Source organism: Crocodylus siamensis, chromosome 5 (assembly GCF_052110815.1).
Source record: "Crocodylus siamensis isolate JL-2025a chromosome 5, ASM5211081v1, whole genome shotgun sequence".
Taxonomy (NCBI): Eukaryota; Metazoa; Chordata; order Crocodylia; family Crocodylidae; genus Crocodylus; species Crocodylus siamensis.
In genome coordinates, this window is record NC_143399.1 from 72692871 (window position 1) to 72720446 (window position 27576).

Sequence of the window (27576 nt, forward strand, 5' to 3'; positions counted from 1 at the left end):
TCATACTTGCCAAAAAGGTTGGCCCCTGCTGCCCTAAATGCAGTTATATGCTGTAGATCAGGGGTTCCCAACCTTTTTAGGCTGAGGACAGGCAAGCCGTGGACCAGCAGCGCGACTGGCATACTGTGGGCAGCTAGCCAACCCTTTTTTATACTCAGTATAAAAAAGGTTGGCTGCCGGTCCGCAGCATGCCAGTCGCTTCCAGTTTGCCAGTCCATGGTAACTTCCAGTCCGGCAACCAGCCCTGCCGCAGACCAGCAGCCAACCCTTCACAGCCTGGCACTGCAGCTGGGGGGGAGGGGGGGGGTAGGAACTCTTGCTGTAGACAGTACCATAAGCAGAGCCCCTCTGTCTCTTGTCTTGCCCATTATTTGAGCTTATAAGCAGCTGTGGGTTGACCATGAATAGAACCTGGTGAAAAAAATTCCAGCTGGGGTATTTTCTGTGGGGAAAGGAAAGGGCAAAAAAAATCACAAGGTTTTCCATGTCTGGGCTGACTTTACTGAACTTCACTGAAGGAAATGACATAAAGGTTTGGGCTCAACATAAGCAAGACGTCTGATGTGGAACAGGCAGTCACGCACCCCTGCCCTCCTCAAACCCCCAGCCGGGCCCCTGTCCCCGCCCCCAGTAACAACCTTACCTTACCCTGGGGAACACAGCACAGTTTAAGAACAATGCTGAGATTTCAACCCTTCATTTGCATTTTAGGATGAACCATTTCAAAATCTTGAAACTGCCTGTGTAACAGGTGCTGTTGTTCGACCAGCACCAAAGGCGAGCTCCCTGGCCGGCCTATTCTAGTTTATTCAAATGCACTTTCTAGCTTAAGCTACCAGTATCTCCCCTCCCTGAGGCCTTGGCTCAGGTCTGTACCAGTGATTCTCAACCAGATGCCTTAAGACCCTTTCAGGGGTGCCCGGAAATGCCCGTGCTGCTGGGTGCGCAGAGGTGACTCCCATGATGAACCCAGAGGTTTCCCATAGCAACCCGTGGTGTGACACCGCTCTGGGGGGTTCGGGGCTTTCTGCAACAGTACAGCTCTTCTGGGATTTTTCTGTAATAAAAAAACCCACAAATGAAACATAAGAACAAGCATTTTCCAGGGGGGTCTCGAATCTACACAGGCGGGAACCTCGGGGCTGTCCCGACCACCGCCACGGCCGCTCCTGACCCCGCAGCACCCACTCGCGGGGTTACAGAGGGTAAGTCCTCCAGCACCACAGAGTGTCTAGGTTAGAGCGGCCCGCAGCAGGCTCCTTGGCCGCGTGAGCCATAGAGGGCGCCGTTCCCACGTCTCCCATAACCCCCCGCGCGGAGGCCTTCTCTTTCTTTTGCTGCCCGCGCCACCGCCGCAGCTGCCGCCATGGTGAGTCCTGCGGGGGGTTAATCCACCGCCATCCGCTGCTGGGGGGGGCGCCGTGGGGCGAGCGGGGTGTGGGCAGGGGAAGCGGAGGCCTGCGGGTGACTGGAGCGGAACCTGTAGCGGGCAGCGTTGCTGGGGAGGGACTCCTGCCCCCGTGTGGGGGCACTGGGGTCGGTGCTGCACAGCGGGGATGCTTACGGGGACTTGGTGTGGTGCCCTGGAGAGCAGAAGCCGCGCTGTGCCAGGGCGTGGTTGGGCTGGGAGGCACCAGTGTAGGGGGTGGGGAGGGGACTTAGTACTGAATGAGCAGAGGATCTGCTGTGATGAGGGAGGCAGTACTGCGGGGCTTTTGGGCACCTGGTAGTCAGGGGAAGTAGGGGCACTTGTGAGGGGGAAGAGTACCTGCGCGAGGCCTGCGTGACAGAGGATGCCCCTCTGGATAGGATGAAGAGGTGTGTGTGGGGAGTGGGGTGCAGCTATTGGGGCTGCTAGGGGCACTTGAAGGATAAGAGCTGGGGGTGTGCAAGGTCTTGCCTGTATTTTGGCTCCTGGTGTAGGGGCACTGAAGAGAGGATGATGGGGCCAGGAGCCCTGGTATGTGTGCTCTCCAGCACCCTCTTATACAAGTGAAGAGGCAGCCTGGTGCGGGGTCCCAGGGGCTAGATGGTATTCAACACTTAAGAGCCTCACTCTTACTATAGGGGGTAGACATTCGACACAACAAGGACCGCAAGGTTCGCCGCAAAGAACCCAAGAGTCAAGACATCTATCTCCGTCTCCTGGTCAAGGTAAGCCCAGGTTTCTTCTTTCTTGGACACAGGAAAACTGTCTAATAGGTGTTGGGTGGGGGGAGTTGGGGCCTGGGTCTGGGGTAGTGGCAGGGGCACCTGTGTTCTTTCCTAGCTCTGGTAGGAGAATGGGATTTGGTGTGGGGCAGAGGCAGCTGAGAGCAAGGACAGCTGGCTTTTGTTCCTGACTGCTGTTGCCTCCCTGCGGGATGTGCTTGGCTTGGAGTAGGGTACCTTCTTCAGTGCAAAGCCCCACTGCTCAGGGTGGGGTAGAGGGTGCAGGTCCCTGTGTGGTAGGGTCTGATGGTGCTCTCTTCCACAGCTGTACCGCTTCCTGGCCCGCCGCACTAATGCCAGCTTCAACAAGGTTATCCTGAAACGCCTCTTCATGAGCCGCACCAACCGGCCTCCGCTCTCCCTGTCCCGCATGGTAAATAGGGGTTCCTGCCTGTCTGGGGACTTGAGTCTAGTAACTACACTTGGTGGCTGTGGCTCTGAAAGTGTGTGCTACTTAAGCCCTTCCAGGCTATCCAAATTGTCTGGCACTTCTGCAAGTAGAGCAGCATCTCTGGAAGTGTGCTTCTGTAACTGCTATGGCCCTGTGCATGAGCAAGGCTGGCATGACTCCCTTGTGCTGCTGAGGCTGGAGTTTGCCACAGCCCTGCAGCATTGAGGCTACTGCACCACTGAGCTTCTAATAGCCTAGGGTGAAACCAAGGCTGTTCAACTGTTGCTGCCCTTGTAACAAGGTCTGCAGCTCAGGGCAGGGGTGTCTAGAACCTGGAGACCCAGAATTCACTCAGGCCACAGGTTAGTTGATCCTCTTGGCTATAAGTCCAGGGGGAGATAGTCCATATGCTTGATCCCTTTGCAAGCCCCACTAGAGTCCCTTTGCCCTTCATGTCCTCAAATGCAAGTGAGCTAGCCCCTGGTAATTAATTGGTATAGCAGGTACTGACCATATTTTCCCTAGGCACTTGTGCAGTTAGTTGCTGTCTGCGAAGTGTTGGATACTGCAACTTCAGGAAGATGCGGACCAATTCTTCTCCTGTAGAACTGTCATCTTGGTCTGAAAGCAGAAGCCTTGGACTGTTATTATTCTGTCCCACTGTCATTGATCTAGTGAGCACTCGGGTAGCTCACAGAGGATTTGGGTGTGATCCCCATCCCTTAACAGGAATGTAGCTTGAACTCTTGATTTTTCTAACATCAAAGCCTGTGTTTTGACATGACCTGCAAAATTTAATTGCAGGGGAAATGGTTCAGCACTGATGATTTAGTCAGTCCTGCACAATTAATCGCTTTTCCTGGGCCCCTTAAATTGACACATTAATCAGATTTCATTGTACCAAAGCCCGCACCTCCAGTGCCCCAGGGTAAAAATCACAGAGAAAACAACTAGTGATAGGCGAATGCAAAGATCTGATTGAAATGAATAGCTCTGTCCCAGCCCTGCAGGCACTCTTCACTCCCAGCCAGTAGTCTCTCTTGCTTCTCCTCCAAAGCCAGACTCCTAGGTTCTATTCCCAGTGATGCCTCTGGTTGCCCCTTGTACCTGTGATGCAGTGCTATGGGTGAAATCATTTTTATAGGGGAGACTTTCCTGGGACTCTGTACTGTGGGACCTGTGAGCAGAGGCTAGAAGAAGGGGGCCAGGAAGGGAGACAGCCTTGCCCCTTTTCCTGACCTGTGCTGCCTCCTGCAGATCCGCAAGATGAAGCTCCCTGGGCGGGAGAACAAGACAGCTGTGGTAGTGGGGACAATCACTGATGACATACGTATCCAGGATATTCCCAAACTGAAGGTAAGGCCCAGCCTGTGCAGGTTAAAGCAGGGACCTGGGAGCCAGAACACCTGGGTTCTACCCTGGGTTGGGAGGGGGTGGGACCCAGTCAGTTAGAGTAGGAAGCTAGGAGCCAGGGTGCTTGGGTTCTGTCCTAGCTCCAACCGGGGGGGGAGGGGGGTGTCTTTTGGTTTGGAGCTAGGGGGTGGGAGCTGGGATGCTTCTGTCCTGTTCCCGGTACAGTTGGTAGGTAAGAGTTCCAAGGCCAGTGCCACTGACCCGGTTCTTTCTTGGCAGGTGTGTGCCTTGCGGGTGACGCAGGGAGCCCGCAACCGCATCCTGAAGGCAGGGGGCCAGATCATGACCTTTGACCAGCTGGCTATGACCACGCCCAAGGGTCAGGGTACCGTCCTGCTTTCTGGTGAGCACTGCTTCAGCCCCTATGCCAGCAGTTCCCAATCTTGCGGTCATGACCCCATTTGAGGTGGCAATGTTAAAAAACAGGGTCACAAAGACACTCAGCAGTGTTGACTGGTTATACAGGGATCTGAGTTTTCCATTTACTGTGGGGGAAAAATGGATTTTCCCCTATAAAGGAGGAAAAAAGTAGGAAATGGCTGGTTCCCTGTGCAGGCTCACAGAGTTCCAGCCTGCTTGGGGCTGGGGGGAGCAGGAGCGGGCATCAAGTGCATGTGAGCATGCACACTTACACATGGCAGCCAAGCAGCCTAGACAGCAGCTCCCTCTATGTAAATCTTGGGCAAGATGGGGGTGGGGGGAGACATGGGTGGTTGGACTGGGGGTGGGGCCCAGCTGGGCTGGTGCATGGCACCGGGGCAGGAATGGAGCAGGATAGATCCATGGGCAGCTCATCCAGGAGGAGGGCTGGATCCCTGTTTGCTGCACACTCCCATGGAGGGGGGGCATGCATGTGCCCCCCCACCCCAGACTTGTACATGGGGCAGTTGTGGGCTCAGGGCTCCCTGCCCTGCTGCCCGCCCCCTTCCCCGGGGCCTCCACAGGCAGGGACCCAGTGTAGGAAGGCATAGCGGGGGCTGGGAGGTTCAGTGCCACTGCTGGAAGCTCCACACCACCATGGTAAGGTGGTGGGCGACACAGCTCCATGCTGCTACTGCTGTTGGGCAGGGGGAACCTCACTCTAGTTGATGTAGCTGGCACGGGGCTCCCAGTGGTGGCACCGAACCTCCCCAACCTTCTGCGTTCCATCCTGCCTGCTGGGCTGCGGAGGCCTTGGGAGGGAATTGTGGGGGCGGGGAGCTCCAAGCCGGCATCTAACCTCCACCATGGCCATGCTGCCTCTTTCAGGGTTGAGGGTTGGCTGGCTCTGTGCTCCACTCCTGTGGCAGTTGGGGCTCAGATGCTTCTGGGGGGGTATGGGGCTGTGGGCCCTGACCCATGTCCCATAGCCCTGGCAGCTGAGGGAGGAGTGGCAACGGGATGTGGGTTGCAAGTGAGGGGCACCAGCAGGGCTGGGCATCAGAGGTCTGGGGGTGGGGAGCGAGGGACTGCGCTGAGGACATGGGGTCATAAATGGGGTCATGCTGAGGAAAAAGTTGGGAAGCACTGTCCTGTGCTGTGGTCCCCTCTGGCAAGGAATGCACATGCTGAACCAATTCCAGACACAGGCTAGGTGCACTGTGCTGCAGGGAGAGATGGAGGGGGTGGTGGGGTGCAAGGGTGCACCTGGCAAGGAGGCTCTCTGAGCAGCCCTGTCGTGGAAGCAGCTGCATCTGAGCACTGGGTGAAGGTTCACCTGCATCCCACATGCCCAGCCTGTTGAGTGCTTGGGAAGTCACACTGGCATTCCTGAGGGCCCATTATCTTCTGTTATTTAGCCTGTGGGGTGGAGAGTGGCACCCTCTCAGAATGGTGTGTGAGGTGCATGCCCAGAGCAGCAGTTGGTAGGGCAAATGTTCATGGTGTGTCTTCCCCCTCCCCAGGTCCCAGGAAGGGACGTGAGGTGTATCGGCACTTTGGCAAGGCACCTGGCACTCCCCACAGTCACACCAAGTGAGTACCCCTCATCACAGGCAGTGCAGGGCAGTTGCACTGATCTCCCCCAGTGCTGTGAAGCTGCTGCTGCAGTGGGATTTATATTCCCAGGAGAAAAGGGTCCAGTGGGGGCAGGGAAGCAGGACACCTGTATTCTCTCCCATCTCGGGGAGAGGAGTGATTCTGGGTTAGAGTGGGGCAGCTGGGAGCCAGGGTGCCCAAGTTCTAGTCCAGCTCTGAGAGGGAATGGGGTCTGGAGGTTTGAAGCAGAGTATGGGAGCCTAAACTCCTGAATCCTATCCTAGCTCTGAGAGGAGGAGAGGGATCCTGGGAGTTGGGAATCAGGATGCCTAGGCTCTATTGTGGGGGGAGGGGGAAGAGAGCTGGTCAGGGGTGTGGAAGAGTTACTCAGGGCTCCTGCTATTAACCCCTTTCCTCCTTAGGCCCTACATACGGTCCAAGGGGCGGAAGTTTGAGCGTGCCCGGGGTCGTCGTGCCAGCAGAGGTTACAAGAACTGAGCTGGTGTCATCCTTCGTGTATAATAAATGCTGTGGGACTCCATGCAGCCACCTCTGTCCTGTCCTGTCTGGGTTTGGGGTTGTATTCCTGCCCCCAGGAACTGGCTGCACCACAGGCTTACCCCCTGCTCCTCCTTGTCCAGCCCAAGGTGGTAGTCTTTCCCCCCCTGATTTTCCAGATGTATCCCTGTGCATGAGGTGCTGGCTCCTTCCAGGGCCTATACTGGGTACTGCTGGGTGAATCCTGACGGGGAGAAACCTTCAGTACATATGACTGGTGTGCCCTAGCAGTACCCCCTGCTGGTGCAGGAAGTGAGAAACAGCTCCTTTTGGCACCTTGGCTTAAGTTGGTGCAGCAGCAGCTGTCCAAAGGGGTGGACAAATGGGAGTTTCTCTCCTGGCCTGGTTTCTGTACTGTCTTTGCCCTCCTTTACTAGGGTCCTGTGCTGTTTCAGATGAGGGATGTAGGGCCCTATCCTGCAGGTGGCCAAATACAGCTTTCTACCACATTATGGCTTCTCCATGATAGTTGGTGGCACAGCAGTGATAGGGGTGGTGAAGTCTATGGCCTGTCTGACTGACTCAAGGTGGGGGTCATATACTCTGCCCCTTCATCCCCGCATGAGTGACGCAGAAACTGGGATGTAACCCAGACAAGAAGGCAGAGAGCACAGGACTTCTGGTTTCCCCCCTGCTCCTTCCTGAATTGGGAGAGAGTTCAGGTATTTTGAGATCCTGTCTAGAAGGAGAAAGTGTAGAGAACAGGACACTGGGATTCCACCCTAGCTCTCGGAGGGGTGTTGAGGTAGGGGTGCCTGGTCTTCTGGGTTCCCTGACAGAATTTGGCTTCAGTCCTGCCTTTGTGCCTTGATTTCAAGATGTAAGGGAAACCAGCTGGAGACCCCCTTTGTACACCTAAATGCCTTCTGCATGGTCTAGGACTCCCAACAATCTTTGCCTGCTTATGTAGAGCAGGGGCCTGGATGTGGTGTCAGGGCTGCTATGGGGCTGTGCCCCTCCCTCACCCCAGCCTTACAGGAGAATTCCAAATCCACTGCAGTAGGGTGTTGAGCGTCCTATCCTCCACTTGCCCATCCCCATGCTGTTGTACAATGGGACCCAACCCCACCCCACCTGTGCTCCTGTATCCCACAGGGCCAGGTGGTGTACAGCAGGAGTGTCAAACATAGACCAGATGCAGCCTATGAAGCCATACAGTGCATTTGCTGGTGTAGCCCTCAGTGCAGTGTCTAGGCTTTCCATTGGCCATGCTTCTTGCTGGAGCTGGGTCCCTGGCTGTGCTGTCCACGCCTCAGTGGGTGATGCAGCCTCAGATGTAACCCCAGTGATTAGTGCAGGTGTGGCAGATCAGGACCCTGCTCCAGTGAGCAGCAGATGTAGTGTAGTGTAGCCCAGGACCAACCCCAGTGGGACAGCCTACTGGGACCAGGTCTTAGACTGTACTGCCTGCTGGACCCAGCATCTGGACTGGCTCAGCTGGGTACCACCTGCATGGCATCAGGCATGGGGGGGTGCCTATGGACTGGTCCCATGCCACTCATCTGAGTTTGACACCTGTTCTGTGTAGGGCGTGGAACTGCAGGTCCTGCTTATCTGGGCTGCCCGTATGTTGATGCCCTGCCGCTGGAGGCTTGTGCTCCAGGGCTGGGGCACTGGAATAGGACAGGGCTGCAGCAGAAGCTCCTATACCTGGCATGCATGGCTAGGGTGCAGCCTTGCAGCATGCATTGATAGAACCAGTGGCCAGCAGGGTTGCTGGCATCTGGATGCGCAGCCTGTGGCACAATCCAGCCCCACCAAGGGTGCACCCACCATGCCTCAAATATCTCTATATAGCTTTGGCTGCCCCATGCCAGCACCTGTGGGTGTTGGGTGTGAGGTAGACTGTCTCTGGGGATGGATTCTCTGCTGGTCTACCCACCAGGGGCAGAACAGACTGTCCCTAGGGTTGGACCCTCCTGGGAAGAGTGCCCAGGTGCAGGAGTGAGCCCTGCTGATCTACTCCCCACACGTGCTTGGGGTAGAAAGCACAGGGTTCTGCTATTTACCTGGATAAATGCAACTCTAATACTGTTGTGCAGGTGGGCCTGTCCCTCCAGGCTTTATTGGGGGGGAGGGGATCATGGCCCTCCTGGAGCAGGGATGGGGCTGTCCCAGAGCTGGGCTGGAGCCCAAAGGCATTACAGGGATCTGGGGGCCCTTACATGGGCTGGCAGCAGTGCCCGGATTCCTGGGTCCAATTCCCATTCTAATGGGGTTTTTCATCTTGGGACACAGGCTCTGCCAGCCCTTCCCCTGACTCCAGGAGCTGGGGATTGCAGCTTAGATAAAGCTGCCCTGGGCCCAGTCCCTGCTTCATTTTCCCCACCTGGAACCTGCCCAACCCAGGGCCCCGGGGATGGGGCAGTGCCCCAGCTGAGACTCCCATGGGCCCAAGTGGCCCTGTCCCGTCCCCCTTGCGCCCCGCGGGACCTCCCCCAGCTGGCACAGGCGGGTCCTCGGGCCTACCCGTCTTTGAAGGGCCAGCGTCCCTGAACAGCTCCCCCGCCCCGGGTTGGCCTCTCTCCCCAGCGCGCGTCAGTCGGAGCTTGGCGTTCGGGAACGAGGGGGATAACGCGGGGTTGTACCATTGTGCCAAGCCGGAGGGGGGCTCCGGACTGAACCATCACTGTCGGACTCCCTTGAACCACCGGACGAACTAGGTCCAAGATGGCTGCCGACTTGAGCGTGACTCTCCGGCCTCAGGCAAGCAAGGCGGGGCTTGTGCCAGGTGTAAGGATGGCGGCCAAAGGCAGGTGTGGTGAAGGAGGGTGGAGCTTCCGCCAGGACTCTTAAGATAGAGGGGAGGGAGGAATGCTTGGGGCAGGCAAAGGGGTAGGGACAGTAAGAGTGTCCGAAACGGGGGGGTTGGGGTAGGATAGGAGGGCAGAAGGGACAGAGGTGGGAAGCTGAGGGATGGTTCCCACCTTCCACTGCCTGTGCACATTTGCACATGCTTGTGTGTGCCCATGCTTATTCATGTTCGTGGCCCCTGGTGCATATTGTCTGGGGTTCTCAGTGTTGCCATTGCTGTTGTCCTCGTCTGGTGTTATGGATGTGCTGTCAGTGTTGTTGAGGTCTCAGGAACTGGGGTGCTGGTAAAGTCACAGCCAGGAGATCTCAACACTAATCTTGTTTTAAGGAACCACCACAGGCTTGGTTTGCCTGCAAAGATTTGTCCAGGTTTCTTGTCTACAAGCACAACCCTAACGTGTTTTGGCCTAACAAGTACATCAGACCAGGAGCTAGGGCATTTGTACCTGTGACAAAGTGATTGGCATAACACCAGCCAGGCTCCCCCAGGCCACTACAAAATTCCCCTGCTTTCCAATTCTCTTTTTATACAATGATCAAAACAAATTATGTATTGCGTTCCATCTGTATCCTGAACTTCTCAAATCGTCATGAGGCTGAAGTTAGTTGCTTATTCCCAGTTCCTTATCCCCAGTTTGTTTTTCAAAAATAATCTAGACCCAAATATTTATCACAGTGGCAGGGGTCGTGTTAGTTGGCATCCTGGCTCCGGCAAACCACACTTTGGACCCAGCTAGTCTCTGGTCAGATGCATCCAGTGGAGTCCCCTAGTGGTGGAGAGGTATTCTGACCGGTGGCCCAAACAGAATTTCCAACCATAATCCCAGCCCAAAAGCCATTGTACTTATTATTATGGTCTTGGGGGCTGTTAGTTGGCAGCCTAGCACAGCCAAACCGTGCTTTGAACCTGGTGGGACTGTGGTGTGGGTTCTTTGGGACAGTCCACCAGTGGCATCGATAGGAAGTTTGGGGTGGCCTGAGAAGTATTTTACCCCATAATCCCATCCTAATCTGACCTTCATTTAGGACTGTGTACTTGATGTGGGGTATTATTTTACATATAGATAGCTAATGAAATTCTCTCTCTTTAGGATGTGTAATTCATTAATAACAAGCTTTTATTGGGTCTAGATTAGCTTTGAAAAGTGAATCGGGAATAAGGAACAAAGGAACTGCGAATAAACAACCAACTTCAAATCGGTTTGTTTCATGTCCTGACCTGAGTGTTTTCATTCGAGCCTTATCATCCTAGTGCTGGACTATCCTACCTTGTACTATCATCTCTCTGGCCCACGTGCCAAGTTTTGTTTGTGAGGAGTTCTTGCATCAGTTTCGTTTGCTGGTGAGGCCTACTCTGACAAGTGCTTTAACAAAGCCTTTGCATGAGCAGCATATATCAATCAATATTCCAGGAAGGTCTATAGTGTATGCTCTTGCATGCCCCTGCACTTATGCATGTTGAGGTATATTCTTGCAGACCCATATACACTCACACGTGTGGACACCTTCCCACATGTACCAGCATCCCCAGGCACAGCATGCATGTATTGAAATGGGCACCCCTGCGCATTCATGCACAAACACATACTCTCACTCCTATGCACACTTTCTGTGTCAAAGCATACTATACTCTTGCATACTCATCAACTGTCTCACATAGCTCTGCACACTTGTGTGCACACACACACATTGGTGCATGCTTGTGTATACTTAAGTGCCTCACTGCATGCTCCCACCTGCACACACCTCTGTGTGGATTGCAGGCCCTTGTATGCACATGCACACTTTTGCACTTACCTGCATAGTTGCTCACACACATACACATTCACTTGGTGCACTGTGAAGTGAATCATAAAGAATTTTTATGGCCGGGGAGGGAGGATGGCAAAGCTCCACTTGGCTGAGGGAGGCTGCCAATGAGCCCTGGTGCTGGCAGGACAAAACCCTGAGGATGCTCACAGGAGTATTAGGGAATGGCTCCACAGCTGCAGACTGGTGCCCAGAGCCCCTGCCTGCCAGTCTGGACTCCTGTCTGTGGAGCCTGGGCCCCACTGCTCCAAGAGGAGTCATGTATGAGCACCCATCTGTAGAGGACCCAGGTACCCTCTGTGTTTCCTTGGGGCTAGGAGAGTGCTGGTTCTTCAGAGAGGCTACCCTGTCTTGGCAGGGGCCTTTCTGGTTGGAAGCAAGTGGCTCTGTTTGGCAGGTTTGGGCAGGACTCAATGAGTCAGACCTACCCAGCTCCCCACAGTGAGAAAGCCCAACAGTATGTTGCATTTTCTTTGGAACCAAAGAAAGCCAAGTCACCTGAGGGACCCTGTGGGATATAGCCAGTGCTACCACCAGGACGCTGGTGATGCCCAGTGCAACAGGACACCAATCCTGGGGACTCTGGGTCTGGAATCCTGGTGTTTTTCTGGCATGGGTAGCACCTGGGGAATCCTTTTGGTGCTCTTCCTCTGTAAACCTTTTGTTCTGGATTCCTCATGCACTCCTAGCAGCTGGGATCAATATTTGGCCCTGAACACACTGCAAACTGAAGTGACTTCAGATTCACTCCTGGAGAGGTAAGATCAGGGTCCAGCCTTGATGCTGCTGCAGTCAGGGATGACTCCAGATTCAGTTCAGAAAGCTGAAATCTGGATCTGGCCCCAACCCCACTGTAATGGGGAGTGACTTCAGATTGACTCTGGGGAGGCTAAGAGCAGAAACTGGTCCTGACCTCGTTGTAGTTGTAGGCAACTCAGGATTGACTCTAGGGAGCTGTTGCCAAGATTGGACTCTGACCCTACTGGGGGTGTCTACATGTGCTATTAATACTCTGTAAGTTTACGGCACAGTAAAAGACTGTGCGATAAGCTTTCCTTGGGAGCATGTCTACATGTGCATTGGTCAAGAGTAAATTTGCTTTCAGTGGGAGCGGTTCAGTCCAGGGCTACTCCTGCCCTGCTCTGCCCCCAGAAGCCAGGGGGAGCTCCAAGCTCCCCTGGTGCCAGCCCTGGGCTGGCAGGGGGCACAGGGTGAGACCTGGGCTGGAGGCAGGGGTGCAGTTGGCTCCCAGCCCTGCATGCCTGCCCTAGGCAGCTGCCTCCTGCCTAGCCCCTGCTCCCAGACTAGAGCAGGTGCTGGGACACCATCCCCTGCCCCTGGCCTGGGCAGTTGCCTGCTGTCCAGTCACTGCTCCAGTCCCCCAATAGGAGCAGGGACTGAGTAGCAGGCAACTGCCCAGGCAGGCGATGGTGTCCCAGCCCCTGATTCTATCTCAAAGCAGAGACTGGGAAGCAGGCAGCTGCCCAGGGGAGGGAACAGTTCCCTCTCCTCCTGCTTCCTGGGCTGACTGGGAACAATTTGCTCCCAGTCAGCTGTCTACATGTACACTACTGCACAGTAGCTACTGCACTATAAATCTACTACTTGTAGTAGCCAGCCACATAGTACACTAATTTACTGTGCAGTAAATGCTGCACACATGTAGACAGTGATGCTTTTCTTTTCTGTGCAGTAGATTAGCCTACTGCACAGTAAAGAATCTCATGTAAATGCACCCACTGTAATCTAAAGCAACTCCAGGTTGACCCCTAGGATCTGTGACCAGGATTGGACTCTGCCATATGGCTGGGAGGCTTGGCAATGAACCAAGCTGGGCACAGCAGGTGCTCCCAGATGGTGCTGGGGTGTGGTTCTTGCACAAGCGGGCTCTGCCTGTTCTCCCTGTATTCCTCCTGGAATTGCCTGAGCCAAGTCCAACTCCAGCTCTAGCTCCCACGCCTGGTGGCTCCCAGCCCTGGGCTCCGCCCCACCTCATACCCTGGGGAGGCCCCACTCCAGCGTCTCCCAGCCACACAGTGCTGTGTGTCTCTGCTTTGGGCTCTGAGGAAGGCAGTAGCCCCCAGGCAGCAGGACCACAGGCTGGGGCTCACTGGGGTCTGCTTACTACAGTCTTCAGGCACCAGGCTGCAGGAGGGAGCTCCCTTGACATTGTTGCAGGCGCTGGCACCTCTCCTCCTCCTCCAGGCACAGACAGCACTTTCAAGGCTCCACACTCCCATTCCTACTGTCCCTCCAGGAGGTAGGACCAGGCAGGCACTGCGGGGAAGTGGAGGGGTCTTGGTGGGGCAGGGGCAGGGTGCACAGAGGGCTGGAGGGACAGATGGGCTGGCAGACAGGTGGAGGGGTGGGGTTGTGGGGATGGGGTAAAGGACAAATGGAAGGCTGTGAAGGGACGGGCAGAGGGACAGGTGGACAGGTAGAGGAGATGAAAGGGTGGATAGAAGTTTTGTGGGGATAGATGATGGACAGAGGGATGTGGGGGGTGGACAGAAAGATATTGGAAGGATGAATGGATGGAGAGAGGGAGTTTGGGGGTGGATGGAAGCATGGATGAATAAAGAATTGTATGGGATGGATGGAGAGAGAGATGCAGGGGGACTGATAAAGGAATGAATGAAGGGTGTGGGAGGTGGATGGATGTATGTACAGGCCACAGGGGGATAAATAAAGGGATGAAAGCTGGAGTGATGTGAGAGAGCTGGATTGGCAGGGTGTATACAGAGTGAACTGGCATGGCTAGGGCTAGGCAGCCCCCCTGGGCTCTGTTCAGATGCTGATCCTTTCTAGCCTGTGACTGGTGCAGGTCACTGAACTCTTGGACCTCAGTTTCCCCATCTTGAAAAAGAGGATAATTCTTGACTTTGTCTGAATGAGGCTTTCTTTAGTGCAGGGACTGCCTTGCACAGTTTAGGAAGAGCTTAGGACAGCATTTTCCAAATTGCAGGTCCCAACCCCAAATGGCTTTGCAGCATCAGCAGATGGAGTTTTGAGGGCTGTAGTTTGAGAGTGAGGGGCCATGCTGAGGAAAAGTTTGGGAAGCACTGGCATAGGATAACAGCCCCAGTTTTAGTTACTCTAGGCTGGGCAGAGTGACAGCGCTGTGATCTTGTTCAGGACTTCTAATCGCTAGTGTGACAAGCAATGCTAATTAAAATGATTGTACGAGAACAAAAGAGCCCAGGTGTCCCAAGTTCCCTGGAGATGGTCCTATCTGTGCTCTGTGGGCACTGGGGATACACCTTGCCAAGGCCCATGGGAGATGGTGCATCAGACAACAGTGCTGGTTTGTTTGAGCTGATAACGCTGCAGGAGCTGGTGTTACAAAAGAGGTAATTTCACAGCAGAGCGGGAAGCACTTGTTTCTTTTTCCAAAGCAAGACATTTCTGTGGCTACGCAGCCCAAGCCATTAGCTTTAAGTGGCTTGTGCATTAAAATAGTCACACAACACAGATGCACTTGTACGTGCCTGTTGTTAGGAGAGAAAATGTTAATGGGTGCCATGAATCAAGAGACTAGGTTGAAGGCAACAAGTATGATGACTGGCCTGCAATCAGAATAGCTAGAGGGAGCAATTAAATTTCTTGTTGGGAGTGAGACTGGGCTTGTGGAAAATGCTGCCCAAGGGAGCTGGCAGTCAGGAGGGGGAGCAGCTTGCACAGCACACAAGTGGGGCAGGTTAGGAACAGCATGTGTAATAGAGGTTGTTGGAAAGTGTGCAAAACCTGCTAGCAGAAAGTAAGGGAAATGGGCTCTAGCAGAGACAGGGCTCCCTAGACAGCACAGCCTGCTAGAGAGGCAGGGGGGATTGTGCAGCAGGAGCACTCCCGGTTGTGTCTGTGGTGCTCAGGAAAATGAGCTGGTCTCCCTATTTGAGAGAATAAGCAAGACAGCATCAAGAAAATAACCAGCCACGCCTACTGCTGGAGGGATGCAGCCTGAGCATTGGGCAAGTACTGCCTGTGCTGCTCTGAAGGCCATATCCCAGCCCCCGTCCTGGCCTGTTCCTTGGTCACCTCCTACTTAGGCATTGACTCTGCCAGTCTCAGAGCATCATCATGGTGCCTCTGTGAGATGAGGCAGTGGAACTGCCCTTGCCCAGCAGATAGTGAAACTGAGGCACAGCTAGGGTGACCACCTTTTCACAATGGTAAAGTGTGACATGTGCCCCCTTGCTGTTCCTTAGACAAGCCACCCGTGGCTCCATCCCGCTCCCTAGCCAGGACCCATGGCTGTGCATTTCTGCCTGGGCCCCATGCACCACCCTGACTGGGCAGCATCCACAGCCCCAGCTGCCAACCCTGCCCCACACCCTCCCTCACCATGAGGGCTTCAGTCTGCCCCCCTCTCCCACATAGCCTATGCCCCTCCCCCCCCTTACCTGCAAGCAGCTGGGGGAGCTGCTCTCCACCACTGCCTGGCTATATTGCTGGCCACATGCATGTGTGCACACACACATGCACATGGCACCCCCTGCGCCCTGCTCCCCCCAGCCCCAAGCAGTCCCCTGCAGGCTGGAAACCGGTGGTTCCCCATGATTTTTCTCATAGCAAACAGAACACCTGGATCCCTGCACATGATACTGGGACAATAGTTGACTGTATTGAGGGGAAACCAGGAGTCATCCAGTCCAGGACCAGGACTTGATGTTTACATTTTGGTGCTGTCCTACCCAATTAGAGATGGGTGCCACCCTAGGCATGGCTCAAGTGTCCTCTAATGTCTGAGAACCCTGTGTGTCACAGAGGTAACAGGATACACAGGAATTGTCACCGTCTTTGAGGCGCAGCTGCTGGTGGCCTCTGAAGCCTTTAGCATGTCCCCACATTGGGAACCAGCATCTCAAGCCAGATGCCCATTGGGTGATTTGAGTGAGATGCTATGGCTGGCAGCACAAGCAGTTGGTGGCACAGGGCTCTGTGTTGCTCTCAGCTGCTAGATCCATGAAATGGTCTCTTCTTTTCCCAGGGCTCTTCATGAGCCTTCCCTTTTTGCCATCATGGTTAAGGCAGGGTCCTGCAGGCACCAGCCTCCTTCACCACACAGCCCTAGCCCAGCAGCTGGACTGCTTGCTTTTGTGAACTGAATGTGGCAGGGCTGTTGGAGGAGGGAGGAGAGGGAATAGCAATCAATCCTGAAATTCAAGGCCACATCATAAAGTGAGGAGGCTGAATGGATGTTGGACAGGCAAGGAGAAACCAAAACATATGTACTGGCAATAGCTGGTTCTGGATCAGTGCCCTGTTATGCTAGGTTCTATACAAACAGAACTAAAATGCAACGAAAGAAGAGAGAGAGAAGGAGAAGGAAAAAGAAAGAGACAACTCAGGATGTACAATTGGGACAAGTGGTAAAGGGAGTCAATGGTGTTTACTGTTTGCTTTGAGCTGACTTAAACTCCCAGCGTACACTAGGGAAAAAGTGCTCATTGTTAAAGATTCCACAGCTTTCCTCCTTCAGCTGAAAGGCAGACAAAGGCCCTCAGATCCTCAGGTCTGAGAGCACCACTAAGGCTTCCTACAAAACAATTTAAAAAATGTAATGTGACAAAATGCAATTTAGGAAATGTAATTAAAAATGCGATGCAGAGGGTTTTAAAAAAATTCACAAAAATCTCTTTTTGTGTCCCCTGTAATGAGGCAGACAGGCTTTAACATGGCTGCCGCATGGCTGATAGCACATCTGGCATCTCTGGGAGTGTGTCCTTTCCTGGTGTAGCATTTCTGGGCTTCTCCCATAACCAGGAACCCCCTGCTCAAGCCCTCTTGTTGAGCCAGGATCAAAGCCACAGCTCCCTGCAGACCAGCCTGATAGTGTGACTGGGCTTGGTATCTGTGGCTCTTCCCTTCAGAAGCCTGTGACTGGTAGCTCACAGGGACCAATAACAGCCTTCCTAAACAGAAATGAACGTGATGCAAGGGATTTAGGGATGACAAAGAGTTGCCAGAGGGCTGCAGCCCTGAACAAGGCAAATGCTCCCCTAGGATGCATCAGGTGATGCATTTCCACCTGTGAGTAGGTGTGCCACCATGCTAAGCCTGGATGAGACTTGGCTCTGGAATGTGGGGTACAGTCTGAGACACTTCATAGATTGCAAGGCCAGACGGGACCTCAGAAGATCATTGGGTCCAGCCCCCTGCACCAAGCAGGAAAGATAACTAGGGGTCAGGTGATACCAGCAAGGTGACTGTCTAGTCTCCTCTTGAAGATTTTAACTTGACGTTAAAGAAAGAGGACCTCCCACAGCATATGCCATGAGTCACTGACTGGGTTAAAATATGCAACTTTCCTTCAGTGAGGATTAGCAGAAAGAACAATTCAGTTTGGTTTTTATTTCAAGGAGGATTAGCAGAAAGAACAATGCAGTTTTTTTTCAAGGAGGATTAGCAGAAAGAACAATTCAGTTTTTTTTCAAGGAGCAAGAGCTGGAAGCTGTAGAAGCTGCCATCCAAGGGGCTTGTGGGCTCAGTGTTGGGAGGGGGCACTGATTGCACAATGTGGAGGTGAGGGGATGGTTTAGGAAGCAGTGGGAGTGAGTGAGATGGTGTGACCAGGGGACATGGAGCACTTGCTTGCTGACACTGGGCTGCATGAGTTGGTAGCATTGGCATAGAGGGAGCAACTTGAAGGGAGTGCTGCAGGATGGTGCCAGCACCAGAGCATGTAGCATCTGAGCATTCATTTGGGTCAGGTTCCTGCCCAAGGAAGCTCCTAAGTACTTGTGTTATGCAGTTGGTGGCTTCCTAACAGCAGAGGGTGGCTTGTCATTTCCCAGTGAGCCTCAGCCCACCACCCCTGTATAACAAATAGGTCTGTCAGGGGGCTGGCCCAGCCTCTCTGCAGGAGACGTGGATCGTGACTGGTGTGAACTGGGGCTCAGTTGAGCTGTAAAGGGTACTGTGTGACATGAGCCTGTCACTGTGGGAAGGGGCTGGAGCCACTGATTCAGGGGGCCCTGCCACACCTGTGTTCAAAGGGGAAGAGATCTGTCCAGACAGGGAAAGAACCATCTTTCTGTGGAGTTTCCTCCACCCCAGCCCCAGGGGTCTGTGAACCCCTACATTTTCCTTTACATGTTCTCAGTGCTCCACACTGGAGGGCTGGCCTTTAATTACAGCCCACAACCCTTGCCCTGCTGCAGGTGGACTCACCTGGTGCCTCTGCTTCCCCATGTGTACATGTACTCTGGGGATGCAGTGAAGATGTGCTCTTCCCCAGCCCAGCAAGCAGAGTATGTGTTGTCAGGGGAAACCTCCTAGACAGGTGCGGTGGAGCAGGCACTCAGTTTGCAGGAGAGGAAGGGAGCAGCTGAGGCTACTGAGGACAGCTGCAGCCACAACCGTCTGTGTCTGTTGCAGAGGTGTGTACATGTGTATTTGTGTGAATGTATGTGAAGGCAAGAGTTTTCCCTGGTATCTGATACCAAGTGTGGGTGCCGCCATGCGTGTGTGGGGGGAGGTGGTTGACTGAAATATGCCTGTGTACATGTGTGAGTCAGAGACAGGTGGGGAGAAGAGTGGGGCAGGGGCAGGGGCAGGACTTTCCCTATAGAAGCACTTCTGGGTTGGGGGCCCTGCAGGAGGAGGCATGGATTGTAAGCAAAGCCTGTCTCTCCTTCTGGCATGAGGGGACAAGATCTTATCCGCTCTGCCTCTTCACATCTGATTGATAGAAATACCTGATTCCAGCCAGAATCAATTGGAAACCTCCACCTCCCATGGACTCAGCTGCCCAGACAGTGTCCATAGGGTGATATAGGTGGCTGTGAAGCCATCATGCAGGTGCCCATGGGGGTCAGACCCTCCACAGCCCCTGGTGCTTGCTGGGGCCTTGTTCCCATCCTGGAGTCCTGCTGTGCATCAGTTTCCCCAGCTGAAAAATGGGAAGAGATCTTTTCTTTAACTACGTATATAGTGACCTCTTCAAGTGGGTATGTATGCATGCAGTGCAGAAGGGTCCCAATCCTGATGGCTCTGGGTCTGTGCAGCATCCAGAACCCAGGATTGGGATCCCATCATGCCAGGCACTGCCTAGGGCAAAGGTCACCAGGATCACAGTGCCATTGTGCCAAGAGTTTTCACACACCCAGGGAGAATACTGAGACTAAACTTTGCCCTGAAAAGATTCTGAAGTACAGGGCTGAACAGTATTACAGGCATGGCATGGTGCCATTAGTTCCCCAAGGGCAGTGGCACACCCAGGGGCAGAACTCAGACATCCTGGTACCTAATTCACCCCAATGAACTCTTGTGACAAACCTCCCATAAGTCACTGTGCTCTCTTTGCCCACTCTCCTCAGGGGAATGCCACATGACAAACCTCTGTGGCCTGCTTTTGGGCCAGGGCCCAACTGGAGCTTTGGGCCTATTTGTTTAAACCTGGAGAGATAGGAATTAAGAGCTACCCCCCATGGCCCCTGGGCAGCCTGGCTGAGTAGTACTGCTGAGGCAGAGTGCAGGGAGCTCAGGCTGGTAATCTGGGGGCTCTGGCTGCCCTGGGCTGGCAGGCATCATAGTTTCCTGAGGTGCTAGCATCTGGGACTTCCTGGCAAGGAGCCCAGATGCCAGGACTAGTCAGACAAGCACAGCAAGTCTGGAAAGTGTATCTGGGGGCAGCAAGCTGCATACTGCAGTCAGTCATGTGCCTGTGATCCAGTCAAGGTCTACAAGATGATGTGGGGTGGGGCTGTGTGGGAGAAGCTGAAGGGCTCCAGGAAGCAGAGGTGAGGATGGAGAACCGGGCAGGGCTGACCCCTCCTCATGGGAAGTATGGAGTGCACATGTACATGCATGACACACAGATCAGATGGGATTTGGGGGTGTGGGGGGCAGCACTGCTCATGCACACACACACACTCTTACACACACACACACAAACAAACATACACCCGCCCACCCCAACAGGCAGTAGCAGCACTGGTCTTGTATTTACACACACACACACACACACACACACACACACACACACCCCTGTCTGTCTGTCAGTACTGGATCAAGGTTCCCAGAGGTGCTGTGGCTTGGTGCCCTGCCCCATGTCCTTAGTGTGGCATCTTCTACAGTGCCAGGATGTTCAAGGAGTACTTCCAGTACAAGGGCATCAGTTTCCCCGAGTTCATCTACTCTCCATGCTCCCTGCAGACAGTGGAGAACAACTTCCAGGTGCTGGATGACGATGTCTTCAACGTCACTTATCAGAAGTCAGGTACAGTCCCTGGACCCCATCCTGCTGCTCAGGGAGAAGGGCCCCTAGACCACCCCACCTCCGCAGTCAGGTTGCCCGGGTTCTCTCCAGCTCTGGGAGAGGAATGGGGACTGGTGGACTGGAATAGGGGTGTTGGAAGCCAGGACACCTGGGTTCATTAACTCTATGCCCATTAGTGTTCTGAAATCTGGCGTGGGGTCAGGGAAGGCATATAGATGTGTGAGGAGGTTGGGATGATCACAGCAAGTTGCCATAGTGATGGCTGCCACCCTAGGGACAGTGTGGATGCTGGAGATCCTGAGCCTTATCCAGAGCAATGGGGACCCCAGCTGGTGCCAAACTGTGCCCAACTGGGATCGTGCCCCTTGGTACGAGACTGTGCTGGGCCTGCGGAGGGCCCGCAGAAACCGCCCGCCACGCCTCATCAGCTCCCACTTGCCGATCCAGCTCTTCGCCAAGTCCTTCTTCAAGTCCAAAGCCAAGGTACAGTAGGGATGGGAACCCCATGGACACTCTGCCAGAATGCCCTACAGTGGGGGTCCCTGTCATGTCCCTTTTCTCTCCACAGGTCATCTACACAATAAGGAACCCCAAGGATGTGCTGGTCTCCCTATATCACTTTGCCCAGATGTTCCACCCCTTTAAGGACCCTGGGTCCCTGGACCAGTTCCTGGAGGAGTTCCTCAAGGGGGATGGTGAGTGCTGGGGGATGGCAGGGGAGGCCCACTGACCCAGCCCACCCTGTGACTCCTGCCTTCCACCCTCTAGTGCCGTTTGGATCCTGGTTTGACCACGTCCGGGGCTGGATGGGGCTGCAGGGCCATGAGAACTTTTTCTACATCACCTACGAGGAGCTGCTGCAGGTGCGGGTTGGGGGCATATCCTGGGGGGCTGGAGGGGAAGTTCCCAGGGAGAGGACTGGAACCTTAGCAGGGAGAAATTGGGGGAGCCCAGGGTGTGGGAGAGGGTCACAGTGGAGGTGCTAGGCTGGAGAGGAGGGGAGCCCAGAGGTTGGTGTCCCCCAGATTCCTTGCCATCTCCAAGGTGTGCCCAGGGCAGGGGAGGGGGGGTTGCATGTCCCCTAGGTCTCCCCATTCTACATCCTGATCCCTGCAAAGTGAAGCTTTTGCAGGCACCTCTATTCTCCATAACCCTCCTCCCATCCCAGAGCCCCTACCCTGGTGTCTGGCCTGGCTTTCCCTTGCTCTGGGGTTGAAGCGCATCGCTGAAATATCCCCTATGCCAGGACCTGCGAGGCAGCGTAGAACGGATCTGCTGGTTCCTGGGCAAACAGCTGGATGAGCAGGCACTAGACTCGGTGGTGGCCAATGCCTCCTTCCAGGCTATGAGGAAGAACAAGATGAGCAACTTCAGCACAGCACCTAGCTTCATACTGAACAAGAATAGCTCCTTCCTGCGCAAAGGTGCTGTGGGGGGTGGGGGATGGGGGACAGGGCAAGGCAGGGACACCACAGATGAGGTGCCAGGGGGCTGCCACGTAGGGATGAGGTACAGCAAAAAGCAGGGCTGGGAGAGCAGGGAGCTGGACATTGGGGGTGAGGGGCACTGGCAGGGTGAGGGGGCAGGGTGGGAGGAGCACAGCAGGGCCTGTGGTGAAAGGGTCCAGCAAGGCAGGGGCTGCAGGGGAGGGGCTCAGCTGAAGGGGCCTGTGGCTCAGCCAGAGGGGCCTGCAGAACCAGCACTCTCCTAGCCTCAGATAGGCACAGTGGGACCAAGCCTGTGGGTGACAACACGGGTAGGGCAGGTACTGTGGGTGAGGGGCAGGGCAGGGACTCCAAGTTGCATGGTTCTGATTGCTGGCCCCCAATGCTGTGTTGGCTCTGCAGGGATCTCGGGGGACTGGAAAAACCACCTCACAGCTTCTCAGAGTGAGCGCTTTGACTGCGTGTACCAGGAACGGATGCAGGGTCTGGACGTCACCTTTCCCTGGGACAACCAGTGACTCCCTCACCCCCATGCTGACTCCTCACCCCAGGGAGCTGCCACACAGGAGCACAGAGCCACAACTAGAGCAGGGGCAGCAAGCCAGGATGCCTGGGTTCTGTTCCCAAGTATAGGAAGGGAGTGGGATCTGGTGGAGCTGAGCAGGGGCAGGGCTGGGAACCTGGACAAGTTTTTCTCTCCCAGCTCTGGGAGAGGGAGTAGGGTCTGGTGAGTTTGAACAGGGGTTGAGCCAGGACATCTGGGTTCTCTCCAGGGGGTTCCCTGCAGAGAGAGGGGTTTCCCAGACTCTTTCCCTAAATTGCTCACCCCCACCATTCACATACGAACCTGAGCGTGGGGCACCCAAGGCAGCACCTTAGAGCTGACTTCACTCTTAGTGCTGATTGCTATGGGGGTCTTGTGGCCCCTCCGATCCTTTCTGGGCCTGGAGGGTGAGGAGAGCCCCACGAAGCCACTGCCTGCTGGGTTTGGTATCCTGTAACCCCTAAGTGTGTACCCACTGATTGCAATAAACCCAGCTCACCCTGGTCACTCATACAGGTGTGTCAGGGCCAGTTCTATTGGGCACCCCTCAGCACTGAGATGGGACCACCTGTGGGAGGGGGTGCAGATTCTGTGTCAGGAACAAATCTCCATGAGCCCTGGTTCAGTGCATTTCCTTGTGTTTATTGGACTCAGGCTGCTTTGCCACAGGTATGTATGGGGGCAATTATGCAGGTATAGAGGACATGGGGGGCTAGGGGTACAGGGCTGTGGGGGGCACAGATGGTTGGAGTATGAACAGCCCCCCACACCTCTGTCTCAGATCAAGTGGGTGCGTTTAGGAGAGGCACTTGGGGGAAAGGGCCATCCCTAACCCATAAGCATCAGTGATACTGGGGCTCTCCTCAATTCCTGCAGCACATCACAGACACTGTCCCAGCCCCAGCCCTAGCAGAAGGACCTCGCCCTGGGCAGAGACAGAAGGCAAGCCCTCCCCCACCAGGGATCAGCTTCCAAAGTCAGGCATCCCCTGACACCATTGCAAAGCCCCAGGCATGGCCTCATGGTCAGCAAACCCCTAAGAGCAGAGAGCCCCAGAGAACCCACCCCCCTGTTGACTCTATTAGCTCTAGCACCCCCATTCCTGACCCCCAGGACTCCTGCCTGGGCCTGCTTTCAGGATGCTCAGGGGCTCCTCTCGTCCCCATGAGGAAGGAGTGAGGGGCAAGTCACCACAGTTACCAGCCCCCACCTGGGTATCCTGGAGGGTAGCAGGGCATGTGGGGGACACAGCCAGGGGGACATACAGCCCACAGGGAGGAGCTGTCCAGGCTGTGCAGGTCCCAGATACGGGTCCAGGGTGCCCCTCACCCCTCAGTACCTGGGACAGGGAATTGGGTGCTGGGGAGCTCTGGGGCAGGGGAGGGCCATGGGGGGTCTCACCAGGGCTGGGGGCAATGGTGTCAAAGAGGTCACCAGGGTCAGGACTCAGCATGTCCAGGGCAACAGCCCAGCTGGGCCCTGGCTCTGGGGCCATGAAGGCCTCTGCCACACCCAGGAAGGAACCAGGAGGGGACATGGGGCCGGGACGTTGGGGTTCCTCAGGGGTAGGAGGTGGAGGGGCTGCATGGGGCTGCTGAGACAGAATGGAGGAGGCAAGCTGACGGGTGGCCGCTTCAATGTCTGCGAATCTCCTGAGGAGAGGAGAGGAGGTTGTGAGCTTCCCCAGACAGTGCCCTGAAGGACTGTAGTCTTTCCCTAGTCATGCCCTGACTAGGTACCCTGGTGCTGAGAGCATCCTTCAGCAGTGCCCTGAGGTGCTGTGAGCTTCCCCAACAGTACCCTGAGCAGACACCTGGTGCTGCAAGCTTCCCCAAGCAGTGCCCCGAGGGGCTGTGAGCTTCCCTCAGCAGTGCCCCGAACAGACCCCCAGTGCTGCAAGCTCTGCCAGGTGCAGCCACCTGGTGCTGTGCACTTCCCCCGGCAGTGCCCCGAGAGGCTGAGCTCCCCCCAGCAGTGCCCTGAGCAGACACCTGGTGCTGCACGCTTCTCCTGGCAGTGTCCTGAGGGGCTGCGAACTTCCCCCAGCAGTGCCCCGATCCCGGGCTCCCACCTGCTGATCTGGTGGTGCAGGAAGCGGCGGTGGTTCACCCTCCTCTTGCCGGGGCGGCTCCGCCGGGGTCTTTGTAGAGCCCGCAGGACGTGGGTGGAGGCGGCGGTGACGAAGGCGAAGAGGTCCCGGCCGCGCTCGGGGGGCAGCGGGCCCGGGCGGCCGCCGCGCTGCATCCCGCCCGCGGACGCGGCTCCCGGCGCCGCTCGGCCTGAACCTGCTGCGCCCCCGCCCCCCGCCCCCGGGCTGTCACCCCGGCAGCGCCGCGGTCCCCGCCCCCCCGGCCCAATTAGGACATTCCTGGCCCCGGGCAGCGCGAGCCGCACACTGTCCCCTCCCTCCCCCCCGCTAATTGGGGATGAAGTGCGGGGGGCGCTGCAGGGGCCTGGCCGGGGCAGGCGGCGCCGGGACTGGGTCCCCGGGGCCCTCCGGGCCGCATCACACGGACACGCTCGTGGGGCCGAGGCTCAGTTTATTTGCCGTCAGCCACCCCCTCCCCCGCTGTGTGCCGGGGGCGCCCCCTGCCGGCCGAGGGCTGAAGGGGCGGGTGGACCCAAAGGTCCTGATCCTGCCCCCCACCCCCAGGGAGGTCCTCGTCTCGCTTGGGAAGTGTCACAGTCCCTAAGGGACCACCCTCCCCCCCGCGTCCCACACCAGCCCCGTGGGCTCATTCGCTCGCCTAATGAGTGCCCTGCCCCAGATCCGCTCCCCCGGCCCGCGCGCCCCAGCTCGCAGCTGGTTGCGAGGCTCCTGTGAGCCGGGACGTGGACGGGAGCTGCCTCGACCCCTCTCTCTCCCTTGCTGACAGTGCCCTGTACCCCAACCCCCCACTCTGCCATCTCCCTTGGGTGCCCACAGTGCCACCCATTGGGACTGCGGGTGATGTGCCCACCCACCGTACCCCCCCCCCCGTGGGTCTGGCATGGGGCTCTTTCCCATGACTCTGGGTGCCCTATGCCAAAACCAGCCAGGCCCCACAAGCCCTGGGCTTCCTCCTCCCCCACCTCCCTGATCAGGCACCCTCAAGCATAGCTGATCCCTCCCCCCACCACAGGTACCACAGCCCCACTTGGCAATCACAGCGCCCCAGCAGACTCCTCCCCGGCAGTTTCCCCCTCCATGGCCCCCTGGTCCATGTCCTCCTCGTCCTCTTCGTCGGGGTGGTGGGCACGGAAGGCCGAGTCGTCCTGGCTGTCGAAGCAGGAGCTGCTGAGGAAGGCAGTGGGGGAGGCAGGTGGGGGTGAGTGGTGCCCACGCTGGTGTCGCAGCAGGCTGTAGGCACGGGCGAAGGCCTTGTGGCACAGAGCACAGCGGTGCGGGCGGTCGCCCTGGTGCACCTGGCGGTGGCGGGCCAAGTCGGCCAGGCGCTTGAACTCCCTCTGGCACAGGACACACTGGAAGGGGCGGGCGCCCGTGTGCGTCACCTGGTGCTGTGTGAGGTGGGATGGGCGCCGGAAGCGCTTCCCGCACTGGGCACAGGGGTAGGGCAGCTCACCTGTGTGGATGAGCCCATGTGTGCCCAGGTCGTAGCGGCTCTTGAAGGCCTTGCCACACACCCCACATGTATGCGTCTTCCGGGGTCCTTCCAGCCCCCTGGCCACAGATTCCTCCTCTTCTGGGCCCCTCAGTGCCAACTCCCCCACCTGCTGGGAGCCCTTGGGAGCACATGAGCACCGGTGCGGCAGCCCCCCAGCAGTGGCTGTGGGGGCAGCACGGTGGACACGGCTGTGCTGCTTGAGGTAGGAGGGCAGGCGGAAGGTCATATCACAGTCCGGGCAAGCAAAGGGCTTCTCACCTGTATGCACCAGTGCATGGCGTGACAGGGACCAGGGCCGAGCAAAGGATTTGTGGCAGACGTTGCATTGGTGCGGCCTGGCACCTGGTGCCCCCAGCCCCAGGCCTGCTCGGCCCTGGGCCTTAAAGCACTGGTGGGCCTTGAGCTCGCCCTTCGTCTCGAAGGCCTCATGACAGGCCAGGCACAACAGGGTCCAGTCCTCCTGCAGCAGCACCTGCTTCTCCTCCTCCTCCTCAATGTCAATGCCTGCTGGTGGCACCTGCCCCTCACCCTGGTGCCTGACCTGTGTGTGGGGAGGGTGCTGGCGGGTGTGGGTGCGCTCATGTCTGGTGAGGTGGGCTGGGCGGCGGAAGGCCTTGGGGCATAGAGGGCACTGGAAGGGCGCGTGCCCGCCGTGGGTAAGCCTGTGCCGTGCCAGGTAGTAAGGGAACTTGAACTGCTTCCCGCAGACCTGGCACTGGTGCCCACACTCAGTGCCTGCTGGGGAGCCAGGTGCATCATGTTGCCGGCGCCAGTGCTGTTGGAGGCCATGGGGCCGGGCAAAGCGGCGTGGGCAGAGGGTGCACTGATGCGGGGGCAGGGGAACAGATGGGGCTGGTGACTCTGGCACTGGGGGGCCAGCAGGGGGTGGGGATGTGGGCGACTCAGCCTCCATGGCCCTGCACGGGAGGGAAAACAGGGGAACAGTGGGGGTCAGGTCAGGAGTAACGGGTGATGGGAAATGCCCCTCTCAGCCAGCTCCCTGTGCCAGCAGTGCTAGGGTAAGGACCTGGGGGCATTTCCGCCCCCCCACCAAGCTCTGCACCCTGCCCTCCTCACAGCATGTGCCACCCTCCCTGCCCCAGGGTGGCCACCGTGGACCCAAGCAGCCCAGCCCAGCTCCCCAGCAGCGCCAGTGAGGCTGGGTGGAGGTGACCCCCTATTTCCTTTGGGCTGAACCCTTCTCCCTGGGGGCAGGGGCAGCCCTGGGCAGACCTCAGGCCGCTGCTGCAGCATTAAGGAACCTCCCACTCCCTGCCCCGGCCATGCCGAGGAGGTGGGTCGGGCTGGGATCGCCCCCAGCCACGGGCTCCTAGGGGCTTGTGTCCCCCTTGCCCCCGCCCCGCCCCCCTGCCTCCTCCGTGCTGCCCCCCTGCCCCCGGGCTTACCTCCGCCGGGCGCAGCGCTCCCGAGGGTGGGTGTGTGTGTGCCCGCCTGTGTCTGTGTCGCAGGATATGGCGTCCCCAAGAAACGCGCTGCTGCTTTTGCACACGCGAGTGCAAATGGGCAGGCACCGGGAGACGGTGGGGGTGGGTAGGGGCTGGGACCAGGACGCCTGGGTTGTGTCCCAGCCCCGGGAGGAGGTTACAAGG

The 27576-nt window shown here is 56.7% G+C and overlaps 4 protein-coding genes across 5 annotated transcripts; 2 read left to right on the forward strand and 2 right to left on the reverse strand.

Moving 5' to 3' along the window:
* The first annotated feature begins 1229 nt into the window (after positions 1 to 1229).
* Positions 1230 to 6516, forward strand: RPL18 (ribosomal protein L18). Its single transcript, XM_090048977.1, has 7 exons — positions 1230 to 1369; positions 2068 to 2154; positions 2477 to 2584; positions 3860 to 3958; positions 4235 to 4358; positions 5899 to 5968; positions 6394 to 6516. The coding sequence occupies exons 1-7, from the start codon at positions 1367 to 1369 to the stop codon at positions 6467 to 6469; spliced, it is 567 nt and encodes a 188-aa protein (XP_089905103.1). The 5' UTR covers positions 1230 to 1366; the 3' UTR covers positions 6470 to 6516.
* Positions 6517 to 9129: 2613 nt separating this feature from the next.
* Positions 9130 to 22863, forward strand: SULT2B1 (sulfotransferase family 2B member 1). Of its 2 annotated transcripts, none has more exons than XM_090048976.1 (7): positions 9130 to 9285; positions 20230 to 20372; positions 20647 to 20855; positions 20941 to 21067; positions 21141 to 21235; positions 21619 to 21796; positions 22220 to 22863. In XM_090048976.1, the coding sequence occupies exons 1-7, from the start codon at positions 9200 to 9202 to the stop codon at positions 22333 to 22335; spliced, it is 954 nt and encodes a 317-aa protein (XP_089905102.1). In that variant the 5' UTR covers positions 9130 to 9199; the 3' UTR covers positions 22336 to 22863. The 2 variants fall into 2 exon arrangements, with proteins under 2 accessions (XP_089905102.1, XP_089905101.1); XM_090048975.1 differs by lacking the exon at positions 9130 to 9285 and adding an exon at positions 12139 to 13412.
* A 143-nt stretch (positions 22864 to 23006) lies between these two features.
* C5H19orf85 (chromosome 5 C19orf85 homolog) lies at positions 23007 to 24644 on the reverse strand. The gene is made up of 2 exons (XM_090048756.1): positions 24433 to 24644; positions 23007 to 24013 (listed from the first exon to the last, which is right to left on the reverse strand). Exons 1-2 carry the CDS (start codon positions 24603 to 24605, stop codon positions 23449 to 23451), a joined length of 738 nt encoding a protein of 245 aa, XP_089904882.1. The 5' UTR covers positions 24606 to 24644; the 3' UTR covers positions 23007 to 23448.
* Positions 24645 to 25479: 835 nt separating this feature from the next.
* On the reverse strand, positions 25480 to 27518 carry LOC149864247 (uncharacterized). Its single transcript, XM_090048586.1, has 2 exons — positions 27373 to 27518; positions 25480 to 26883 (listed from the first exon to the last, which is right to left on the reverse strand). Exon 2 carries the CDS (start codon positions 26877 to 26879, stop codon positions 25506 to 25508), a length of 1374 nt encoding a protein of 457 aa, XP_089904712.1. The 5' UTR covers positions 26880 to 26883; positions 27373 to 27518; the 3' UTR covers positions 25480 to 25505.
* Between the last annotated feature and the right edge of the window lie 58 nt (positions 27519 to 27576).

Coding starts and splice junctions, on each gene's coding strand:
- RPL18 (XM_090048977.1), top strand. Junction 3,959..4,234: donor AGGATATTCCCAAACTGAAG/GTAAGGCCCAGC, acceptor CTTTCTTGGCAG/GTGTGTGCCTTGCGGGTGAC. Junction 5,969..6,393: donor ACTCCCCACAGTCACACCAA/GTGAGTACCCCT, acceptor TTTCCTCCTTAG/GCCCTACATACGGTCCAAGG.
- SULT2B1 (XM_090048975.1), top strand. CDS start 12,955: ATGGCTGGGAGGCTTGGCAATGAACCAAGCTGGGCACAGCAGGTGCTC. Junction 13,413..20,229: donor TCCTACTGTCCCTCCAGGAG/GTAGGACCAGGC, acceptor CATCTTCTACAG/TGCCAGGATGTTCAAGGAGT. Junction 20,856..20,940: donor TCTTCAAGTCCAAAGCCAAG/GTACAGTAGGGA, acceptor TTCTCTCCACAG/GTCATCTACACAATAAGGAA.
- C5H19orf85 (XM_090048756.1), bottom strand. CDS start 24,605: ATGCAGCGCGGCGGCCGCCCGGGCCCGCTGCCCCCCGAGCGCGGCCGG. Junction 24,014..24,432: donor CTGCACCACCAGATCAGCAG/GTGGGAGCCCGG, acceptor TCCTCTCCTCAG/GAGATTCGCAGACATTGAAG.
- LOC149864247 (XM_090048586.1), bottom strand. CDS start 26,879: ATGGAGGCTGAGTCGCCCACATCCCCACCCCCTGCTGGCCCCCCAGTG.